We start from the raw sequence: 11,618 nt of genomic DNA on the forward strand, positions 1-11,618 counted from the left end.
GAGAGACCAGGAAGTAGTAGAATATAGAAGGGCAGAAGAAAGTTTATTTCCCAGGAGGTGAGGTGTCTTCTGAGCCTGAAAGAAAACCATCTGCTTTGTTACATAATGGAGCTAGAGCTGGGCTAGCATCTTGGGTCACACAGGCCAAATGGAGAGGAATCCCTTTGCAGTATAAAACATTCAAATTTTCTCTAAGTTTTGGAAGTGCAAAACTACCCATACAAGACTGAGTAGGTGGGTTGGGAAACCAGAAAGAAAATCTACTAGTGCTCTTTTGAACCACAGCCACTCTCCCTGGCCCCAGGAATTCAAAATTTCCACTCTCCGGAGCTGAAAGTCCACCCTCTTAGGACCCCAAAAAATCTTACCCAGAAGTCCAGGTCCAGTGCAAAAGCCTGAGAAAATAAAAAAGAGAGAAAGACAGAGAGAAGTGAATGAGATCAAGTAGTCAACTGCCAAAGCTTTGTTCAAAAACACAACTCTTTGGAAAGTTTTGTTGAACTTTGTGAGACAGAGAGGTAATTACACAGCCTCCAAGGTTAGACCTTGTTAAGACCTCCTCCTTCTCCTCCTAGAATGACTAGCCTAAAAAAGCACAAGGACGCTGACTAAGAGCCAAAAAGACCCACTCTGCATGGCTAACTAGATCTATCATGTTCCCTTTCCATCTGATGTTGGCTCTACCCCAGGCATGGATAGATTTGATTTTCGATTTTAATCTATTAGATTGATCGGTGATGACCACCTAAACTAGAAGTGTGGTGATGTAGTATCTGAGTCCAATAGGAAAACATGTTGGAGATTTCTGGGAAGATGTGTTGGGGCCAGTGTGAGAGAAGCAAGAGAGACTCCATCTGGAAGCCTGTCATCCATCTTAAAGACTGGATGTGAACTGGGACTGAGCCCTGCCCAAGAGTGAGAAAACCTTTGCTAGTGCAAACCAGGTCTGCTGGAGACTTTCCTCCGTACAGATGACAAGTGGAGATTGTAGTTGAGGTCAGACTGCCCCGGTTAGATTAACCATGGAGATATCCCCCTTGATGTATAATCATTGCCCCCCCCCCCCTTAACCTTAATTGTTTGTTCTCCTAGGACCTATTTGTTGTAAAACTCAGTCATATACAACAAAGAGGTTGCTAACATGTAACCAATCACATAGCAGGGTGGGGGCGGGGGTATAAAACTGGGCCTCTCAGAAACATCAGGGTCCTTGTTGGGAACTATTCCCCTTGGACCCGCTGGCATAATAAACTGTACTCCACTGTCTTGAGTTTCCTCCGAGGTATGTTTTGGGACTCCGGATTCCACAAGAGATGCACGGTTGAGGGGGATAAAGATGTCTTAAAAAGCATATGAGAGGGTAACAGACAGGAAGGCTAGGGGTCTCCAAGTGGAAGAAACAAACTACAGGTGTCAAATGTTTTTGTTTTTTGTTTTTTTCCTTCTCTACTCCACGCCCAAGGTCAGGGGCGGCGGCCGAGAGGAGCAGCCCCACTTCCAAAGAGCGGTGGCTGCGCAGGCGCAGGAGGGCCTAGAGGAGCTACTCCACATTCAAGGTCAGGAAGGGTGGCAGTGAGGAGATATCCTTCATCCAAGGTAAGGAGCAGAGGCTGCACTTTGCTGGAGCAAACGTGAAGAGATACTCCACGTCCAAGGTAAGAGAAACCCAAGTAAGATGGTAGGTGTTGCAAGAGGGCATCAGAGAGCAGACACACTGAAACCATAATCACAGAAAACTAGTCAATCTAATCACACTAGGACCACAGCCTTGTCTAACTCAATGAAACTAAGCCATGCCCAGTGAGGCCACCCAAGACAGATGGGTCATGGTGGAGAGGTCTGACAGAATGTGGTCCACTGGAGAAGGGAATGGCAAACCACTTCAGTATTCTTGCCTTGAAAACCCCATGAACAGTATGAAAAGGCAAAATGATAGGATACTGAAAGAGGAACTCCCCAGGTCAGTAGGTGCCCAATATGCTACAAGAGATCAGTGGGGAAATCACTCCAGAAAGAATGAAGGGATGGAGCCAAAGCAAAAACAATATCCAGTTGTGGATGTGACTAGTGATAGAAGCAAGGTCCACTGCTGTAAAGAGCAATATTGCATAGGAACCTGGAATGTAGGTCCATGAATCAAGGCAAATTGGAAGTGGTCAAACAGGAGACGGCAAAAGTGAACGTCAACATTATAGGAATCAGCAAACTGAAATGGACTGGAATAGGTGAAGTTAACTCAGATGACCATTATATCTACCACTGTGGGCAGGAATAACTTAGAATAAATCTTGTAGCCACCATGGTCAACAAAAGAGTCCAAAATGCAATACTTGTATGCAATCTCAAAAACAACAGAATGATCTCTGTTCGTTTCCAAGGCAAACCATTCAATATCACAGTAATCCAAGTCTATGCCCCAACCAGTAATGCTGAAGAAGCTGAAATTGAATGGTTCTATGAAGACCTACAAGACCTTTTTAGAACTAACACCCCAAAAAAAAAAAAAAATGTCCTTTTCATTATAGAGGACTGGAATGCAAAAGTAGGAAGTCAAGAAACACCTGGGGTAACAGGTAAATTTGGCCTTGGAATACGGAATGAAGCAGGGCAAAAGGTAATAGAGTTTTGCCAAGAGAACGCACTGGTCATAGCAAACACACTCTTCCAACAACACAAGAGAAGACTCTACACATGGACATCACCAGATGGTCAACACCGAAATCAGATTGATTATATTCTTTGCAGCCAAAGATGGAGAAGCTCTATATAGTCAGCAAAAATAAGACCAGAAGCTGACTGTGGCTCAGATCATGAGCTCCTTATTGCCAAATTCAGACTTAAATTGAAGAAAGTAGGGAAAAGCACTAGACCATTCAGGTATGACCTAAATCAAATCCCTTATGATTATACAGTGGAAGTGAGAAATAGATTTAAGGGACTAGATCTGAAAGAGTGCCTGATGAACTATAGACGGAGTTTGTGACATTGTACAGGACACAGGGATCGAGACCATCCCCATGGGAAAGAAATGCAAAAAAGCAAATGGCTGTCTGAGGAGCCCTTAAAAATAGCTGTGAAAAGAAGAGAAGTGAAAAGCAAAGGAAAAAAGGAAAGATATAAGCATTTGAATGCAGAGTACCAAAGAATAGCAAAAAGAGATAAGAAAGCCTTCCTCAGTGATCAGTGCAAGGAAATAGAGGAAAACAACAGAATGGGAAAGGCTAGAGATCTCTTCAAGAAAATTAGAGATACCAAGGAAACATTTCATGCAAAGATGGGCTCAATAAAGGACAGAAATAGTATGAACCTAATAGAAGTAGAAGATATTAAGAAGAGGTGGCAAGAACACACAGAAGAACTATACAAAAAAGATCTTCATGACCAAGATAATCACGATGGTATCATCATTCACCTACAGCCAGACATCCTGGAATGTGAAGTCAAGAGGGCCTTAGAAAGCATCACTACAAAGCTAGTGGAGGTGATGGAATTTCAGTTGAGCTATTTCAAATCCTGAAAGATGATGCTGTGAAAGTGCTGCACTCAATATGCCAGCAAATTTGGAAAACTCAGCAGTGGCCACAGGACTGGAAAAGGTCAGTTTTCATTCCAATCCCAAAGAAAGGCAATGCCAAAGAATGTTCAAACTGCCGCACAATTGCACTCATCTCACACGCTAGTAAAGTAATGCTCAAAATTCTCCAAGCCAGGCTTCAGCAATACGTGAACCATGAACTTCCAGATGTTCAATCTGGTTTTAGAAAAGGCAGAGGAACCAGAGATCAAATTGCCAACATCTGCTGGATCACGGAAAAAGCAAGAGAGTTCCAGAAAAACATCTATTTCTGCTTTATTGTCTATGCCAAAGCATTAGACTGTGTGGATCACAAGAAACTGTGGAAAATTCTGAAAGAGATGGGAATACCAGACCACCTGACCTGCCTCTTGAGAAACCTATATGTAGGTCAGGAAGCAACAGTTAGAACTGGACATGGAACAACAGACTGGTTCCAAATAGGAAAAGGAGTACATCAAGGCTGTATACTGTCACCCTGCTTATTTAACTTCTATGCAGAGCATCATGAGAAATGCTGGGCTGGAAAAAGCACAAGCTGGAATCAAAATGGCCAGGAGAAATATCAATAACCTCAGATATGCAGATGACACCACCCTTATGGCAGAAAGTGAAGAGGAACTAAAAAGCCTCTTGATGAAAGTGAAACAGGAGAGTGAAAAAGTTGGCTTAAAGCTCAACATTCAGAACACGAAGATCATGGCATCCGGTCCCATCACTTCTAGGGAAATAGATGGGGAAACAGTGGAAACAGTGTCAGACTTTATTTTGGGGGGCTCCAAAATCATTGCAGATGGTGACTGCAGCCATGAAATTAAATGACGCTTACTCCTTGAAAGGGAAGTTATTACCAACCTAGATAGCATATTCAAAAGCAGAGACATTATTTGCCAACAAAGGTCCATCTAGTCAGGACTATGTTTTTTCCAGTGGTCATGTATGGATGTGAGAGCTGAACTGTGGAGAAAGCTGAGAGCTGAAGAACTGATGCTTTTGAACTGTGGTGTTGGAGAAGACTCTTGAGAGTCCCTTCGACTGCAAGGAGATCCAACCAGTCCATTCCGAAGGAGATGAGCCCTGGGATTTCTTTGGAAGGAATGATGCTGAAGCTGAAACTCCAGTACTTTGGCCACCTCATGCGAAGAGTTGACTCACTGGAAAAGACTCTGATGCTGGGAGAATTGGGGGTAGGAGGAAAAGGGGACGACAGAGGATGAGATGGCTGGATGGCCTCACTGACTCGATGGACGTGAGTTTCAGTGAACTCCGGGAGTTGGTGATGGACAGGGAGGCAGGTCCACAGGTCATCGCAGGTGTGCTGCGATTCATGGGGTGGCAAAGAGTCAGACACGACTGAGCAATTGAACTGAACTGATACAAAATTAAAAGGAGGGCTTTTTAAAAAATTCTGTGTTGCCATGGCAACACCTGGTTCCACTTGAACTTAACTTTTCTCAAATTTTGAGCTAACCAGTGCATTTTTCTTATGGAAATGTTTTTCTTAAGCTATGTTAATATATTTACCTTATTTACCTTTCTTCAAGTCAATTCTCCTCAGAACACATAGTGGCTCAACACATCTGTGTTTTACTCATGGAAATGTTCTCTTAAGCTATGTTAATGAAACTATGTATTTGCTTGGAAATCTGCCTTTCTTCAAGATTAATGTCAATTGTTCTATGGCCCGGGATGACTCACCTTGTGTCAATGCTATCTCAAAATGCATGTTGTGGGTGAAGGGCCTGGTGTCACTCTCAGCTTTGAGGCTTTTTTTTTTTTTCTCTCTCTCTCTCTCTCTCTCTCTAATTAGCAGCTTGATAATAGGTATATAACTCCTTGCTCAAAACTATCAAGGGGATATTCTTTCCACCCCCTTCTGATGTATATGTCAGAAGCTTTCTCTATCTATTTTATACTTTAATAAAACTTGATTACACAAAAAGTTCTGGCAACCCAGCCTCATCACTGGCCCCAGGTTGAATGCTTCTCCTCCAGAGGCCAAGAATCCCAGCATCATTCACAGTTCATAGCAGCAACCTTTCACATAGAGGAAAATGGCAGTATTTTTCTGTGTTCACTGACACTGCATTTAGACAATGGTCAGCAAACTTTTGTGTGAAAGGCCAAATAGCAAATATTTTAGGCTTCATGGGCTACACAGTCTCTGTTATAACCAATCAGCTTTGTCAATGCAACCATATACATGTAAATGAATAAGCCTGGCTGTGTTCCAATAAACCTTTATTTATAAATGATTAAATTTAGATTTCATGTCATTCTCATGTGTCACAAAATATTATTCTTTTGACTTTTCCCACAGTTTAAAAATGTAGTATCCATTCTTAGTTTGCAGGCTGTAGTTTGCTGAACCTGGTTAAGAGTCCAGAAAGCAGTTCTATGTTAATTCCCAAACTTCCAGGTTTAAGTATCAGCACATCTTTGAATGATCAGAGTTTCTTTTTACAAGGTCTCTTTGTAATCAGACTCATGTACTCATTAGGCTCCATCCCAATGCAAACTTTGAGAGATGGTGAAGGACAGGGAAGTCTGACATGCTGCAGTCCAGGGGGTCGCAAAAAAACAGACACAACTTAGCTACTGAACAACAGCAAATGCTATAGAGAGAGTCCTATGACTGTCAGTGGTCTCTGAAACCCAGTATTTTGAACTTCAAAACTCATCATCCCCCAACACCACCCCATCTTATAGGATCTTACTGAAGGAGTTAGTTTCATTGGACTTCCAGCCTAGAGCTTTTTAGGCAAATCCATGTATTTCATTTACTTATCCTGGAATATTTTCTTCCAAATATTTGCTTTGCAAATAATTGGTTGATAACAACATGATTCAAAAAGACTTTGTCTGCAATTGCCTAAAACTCAAGGTTATATCATGCATAGCACTCTACAAGTCTAATAAAGAACAGAAAGCATGTATATATGCAAAGGAAACTGAATGTGAGGAGCCTGATAGGTGTGAAAGTGACCAAGCCCAGAGGTGACTTGAGAACACTGTAGTGGGGTTGATCAGCATGAGTATCACAGATCAGAAAGACTTCATGAAGGAGGTGCAACTGAAGATAAGCCTAAGAGATTCAATAGTAACTTCACAACAGGAGGTGGGGGACTATCTGCTAGGTAACATAAGGGGTGTATGGGCATTTAGGACTGTGACCAGCACTGTGCATAGAACACACAAATGCCCAACTGAGAGGCCGGTAGGTTTCAGTGGTATACTGGATCATCAGGAAAATTAAAATGGATGTGACTGATTAGGGAAGGGACCTAGCAGGCTCTTTTATCTTGTGGAAAGGCTCCTAACAAACCTCTGAGGAACATAACATTACCTCATAGATATGAGCATGAAATTTTGGAAGGATGTGGTAACCTTAAAATTCAGACAGCTAAGAAATCAAAGAGCAAAGATTGAAATCCAGATCGCTTTGATTCCAAAATCTCAACTGACTTTAAATTAATCTGAGCAATAAGAAACTGGGAAAAAACTAGGGAAACACATGATGTGAGAGGAATCAATATGATCAAAGAAAGGTGTTTGTCCTGCAGTTCTACTTCCTTTTCTTGCTATTACCCATGGTCCATTTATTTGTTTTTTTATAAATAGTGCATTTAGGAAAATTTGTGTGAAAAAGCTATAGTATAAATTATCATTGAATTGATCATGTGAATATAGGGAAATAGAAAGTTTTCTGGTAATCAAGGTGGATTATGAATTGAGTATAGATCAAAAGGCTTTGGAATAATTACCAGATATAGAGAAAGGAGAGTAGAGACTTTCCTTGAAAGATACCTAGATCTGTACCAGATGGGCAAGGAAAGGCTTCCCCCAATCAAAGTTCCAGAGTACTCTGAAGCCTGGACCTTAAGGAGCAGAAATACTCACCAAAGATCAAGAAGAAAAACAGAGCCATGTCCCAGATGGCTGAAGATAGTGAACTGAAATGTAAGGCTGGAAGGAGGCCCCACAACAGGAATATGCAGCTTTGGTTGCAAGTGTGCTGTGAGGAGGGAAAGGTCCTGTCTGTACCAGAGCCTTTATCAGTCAACCAAAAATCAATGGGCTCAAAGGTCAGGACTGACAGAGCTGGATTTGCTGAATTCAGCATGTCCCAAAGGAAGGGAGGTGGCTGGAATTGGCAGAAAGGTGATGAAAACAAAAGAAAACAAACAAACAAAACATCCGAAGCTGCTACGCTTTGGTTCTGCTGTAATCCCAGCTCCATGGAGCTCTGCTTTAGTCCCTTCACTATGTAAACAAGGAAAACAACTCCCATAAGGAAAGGCAAGTACCAAGAATAAGGGCCATTTCACATTAGAAGATCAAGCAATGCTTGATCCTCATGTATGGTTTGTGGGGGTTAATAAGCCAATTTCAATTCTTTCCTTCCAGATGGAAGTGACTGGAAAATATAGAGGCCAAAGATCATAGAACAATTCCAAAGTTGCCCTTGAAGTCACCATAATTCAGAGTCAGGATGGCAATCCAGAGTCAAGGTGCCAATCTTTGCAAATATGGTTTAATTTATTTCTCTCAAACCAGCTTCTCCAGTGCTAAGGAGAGGGCCTAGTACACGGATCTGCTCTTCTGTGCTTGTCCTGAATTATGCCCATCTTTGGAAACTGAATGGAAGCAGGTTCTTGTCGTAATGAAATCAGGTTGTTCTTAAGTCTAAGATATGATGGACAGGGAGTTCCAGAAAAACATTTACTTCTGCTTCACTGACTACACTAAAACCTTTGTGTGGATCACAACAAACTGGAAAATTCTGAAGTGCGAGACCCAGACCACCTTACCTGTCTCCTGAGAATCTTGTATGCAGGTCAAGAAGGAACAGTTAGTATAGGACAGGGAGGTATATTCAATATTTGTAGTACCCTATAAGGGAAAAGAATCTGAAAATATATGTGTGTTTATAACTGAATCACTTTGCTATACAGTTGAAACTAACACAACATTGTAAATCAACTATACTTCAATAATAATAATGGTGGAAAGAAAAAACTAAACAGACTCTTGATGAGGGTGAACAAGGAGAGTGAAAAAGCTGGCTTGAAATACAGCTTTAAAAAAAATCCAATATCATAGCATCTGGTCCCATCACTTCATGACAAATAGATGGGGAAACAGTGGAAACAGTGAAAGACTTTATTTTCTTGGGCTCCAAAACCACTGTGGGTGGTGACTGAAGCCATGAAATTAAAAGACGCTTGCTCCTTGGAAGAAAAACTGTGACAAACCTAGACAACATATTGAAGAGCAGAGACATCACTTTGCCAACAAAGGTTCTTATAGTTAAAGCTATGGTTTTTCCAACAGTCATGTACAGATGTGAGAGTTGGACCATAAAGAAGTCCCAAAGAATTCATGCTTTAAAACTGTGGTGCTAGAGAAGACTCTTGAGAGTCCCTTGGACTGCAAGAAGTTCAAACCGGTACATCCTGAAGGAAATCAGTCCTGAATATTCATTGGAAGGACTGATGCTGAAGCTGAAACTCCAATACTTTGGCCACCTGATGCAAAGAGCTGACTCATTGGAAAAGACCCTGGTGCTGGGAAAGATTGAAGGCAGGAGGAGAAGAGGATGACAGAGGATGAGATGGTTGGATGTCATCACTGACTCGATGGACATGAGTTTGAGCAAGCTCTGGAAGTTGTTGATGGACACTGAAAACTGACGTGCTGCAATCCATGGGGTTGCAGAGGGTCAGACACAACTGAGCGACTGAACTGAACTGAACTAATTGTAATAGCATGTAAACACAGCTATAAGAAAGGAAAGTATAAGAAACTTTGGGAACACAATTGAAGAAATGATCACCTTTATTTGGGGCTAATAATAGACTTCAGAGAGATGATGACAGTTGAACAGGAATTAAAGAATAAATAGAATGGAGAATCAGAATGAGAAAAGACTTTGTTGTCCATATGTAGACAAATGAAACAGCATTACCTGTTTAAGCAATAAGAACTACTATGGAATGACTGAATCACAGACTGTGTGGTGGTCAGATGTCAGGAGACACTGATGTTGAATTTTAAAAACACTAGATGATATAAAAGTATTAGTAGGATCCGGATGGTGAAAAGTTATAAATAGTTTGTAAATGCTTATTACTCACATTCTACCTTCTGCAGATTCTGAAATGATGCAATAACAGACACAGAATTCAGAAAAGGCTCAGAATATTAGCTTTACTGGAATCTACATTAGGTTGCAACTGGGATCCAAGACCCTATGCATTTATCTTTATCCTTCAGGAGTCACACGTGCCCTACTGATCACACATGAAGGAGAAAAGACTTCATATATCCTGTGGGCAGACAAATCGACCAGAGAGCTCAAGCTTCAAGACTGAGATATATTTCTCCCCAACTCATATGGAAAATTAAGTGAAAGAAAAGGAGAGAAAAATAAAGATGAAAGTTTTTTCCAGACTATAGTATTTTATTAACAGAGTCAAGAACATGAAGAAAGAGAAAGGAAGCTGTTTTGGCCAGAAAGAGCATTATGCTAAGGACACACACACAGACACACAAAATGAAGGAGCATATGCAGTTTAGAAGGCTTTCCAGGTTGTGCTAGTGGTAAAGAACTCACCTGTCAATGCCGGAAACATAAGAGATGTACATTCAATCCCTGGGTAGCAAAGATCCCTTGAAGGAGGGACCCTCTCTGAGTCTTCACTAGAGTACTCAGAGTGGGGCTTTAGGGTCTCTAAGAGAAAAACCTGGCAGGAAGTAAGTATTCTGTCTATCTGGGGTTTGCATTATGAAAAGACAATCTGAACAGCTAATAGGATACTAAGTCAATCAGCCACCCACAACCATAATAATGGGATAGGCTATTTTTCCAGAAAGACTCAGTCCTGGCACTTGTGCTGGGACAAGGATTTTAATGTGCACCTATCTTATATAGAATTGCCTTTAGAGCTGGGTGGGACTGAACCCACAAGTGAGAGCCACTAAACTGAACTGAGAACCTGGGGGTCTTCTCTAACAAGTCAGTTAGGAAGAGAAACAGCATGGAGAAGGCAGACTGTTGTTACCTGCCTTGATGTGAAGTGGCATCATTTCCGCTGTGAGAATGGTCCCACCTAGATAAAAGGACCCCTGGCAGCCCTGGTGGCTGAAGGAGCCTGGGACCACCAGGAAACAAGTCCAAATGGGGACTGAGTGTGGCCAATTTGCAGCTGCAGCCTCAGGGTAAATTTCCAGTCCAGGAGAAAAGTGTCTCCCTCCCTACTGGAGATTAAGTAGATGCTTACTTAATCTTGGTGTGTGGCTCCAGCTCCACAGGCCTGGAGGCCCACTGCTGCTCAGGACTCCTGTAGGAATGTGTAGTGAGCATGTGCATGCGGAGCAGTTTGGGAGTTGCTAGAATCTGGAATGGGGCAAGGGTCAGGAGATGCCAGTTACAGGACAGATTCTTCGGGAATAATGCATATGCCAACTGGCAACTCCTAAAATACTCAAGGGGTAACATTTTCATTGAATGCAGAGGTCCACTTTACTCCATTGCCTTGCCAGGGCAGGGGTAGAAATCTGGCTGGGGTACCTTCTAGTAAGACAAACCTGGGATGGACTCGCGGCATGTCCAGGAAGAAGAAACACACATGACTGTTCATGAGCACTCAGTCGTTGTCACTATGCTAATTTCTTCAGGCTCTGATACACTATTTTTACACATGTCCACTTTGGAAATCAAGATAAACAGCCATATTCTTGGGTCAGGAGACACTTTTCTCCTGGACTGTGCTAGCAGGCTAGTGTCAACCTTGTCCTTCAGCTTCTCAATTTCCTCTTTAATGACACATTCTTATTAGACCTCTAAGTCTACCTTTTAGGCTTGTCATGTCTTGCCTTCTTGCTTTTTTGGATCAGTTGGCCTCCTCCAACAGCTGTTGCTTTTATCTGACTGGTTCTCAGGTGTCTTACTGGCTAGAATTTTACTGAAGAACTTTTAATGTAAAATTAAAAGGAAATCAAAATTTCTTTTGTGAAATTCCAACCTTGTTCTACTCTACTT

General features: G+C 41.8%; 1 protein-coding gene across 3 annotated transcripts in view; it reads right to left on the reverse strand.

Moving 5' to 3' along the window:
- LOC147376741 (CD5 antigen-like) overlaps nt 1-7,608 on the reverse strand; it is a 33,138-nt gene extending 25,530 nt beyond the window's left edge. For 2 of the 3 annotated variants that reach the window (XM_086393493.1, XM_086393491.1), the window contains exons 1-2: nt 7,475-7,608; nt 369-395 (exon numbers count right to left, since the gene is read on the reverse strand). In XM_086393493.1, coding sequence (XP_086249619.1) covers nt 369-395; nt 7,475-7,502 — 55 coding nt within the window. In that variant the 5' untranslated portion in view covers nt 7,503-7,608. The remainder of the gene's footprint in view (nt 1-368; nt 396-7,474) is intronic. The other variant, XM_086393492.1, reaches the window with a different exon arrangement.
- Nucleotides 7,609-11,618: the final 4,010 nt, after the last annotated feature.

The sequence above is a fragment of the Bos grunniens genome, chromosome 3 (assembly GCF_055505025.1).
Source record: "Bos grunniens cultivar Pamir isolate PY7600 chromosome 3, Bosgru_T2T1.0, whole genome shotgun sequence".
Classification (NCBI taxonomy): Eukaryota; Metazoa; Chordata; class Mammalia; order Artiodactyla; family Bovidae; genus Bos; species Bos grunniens.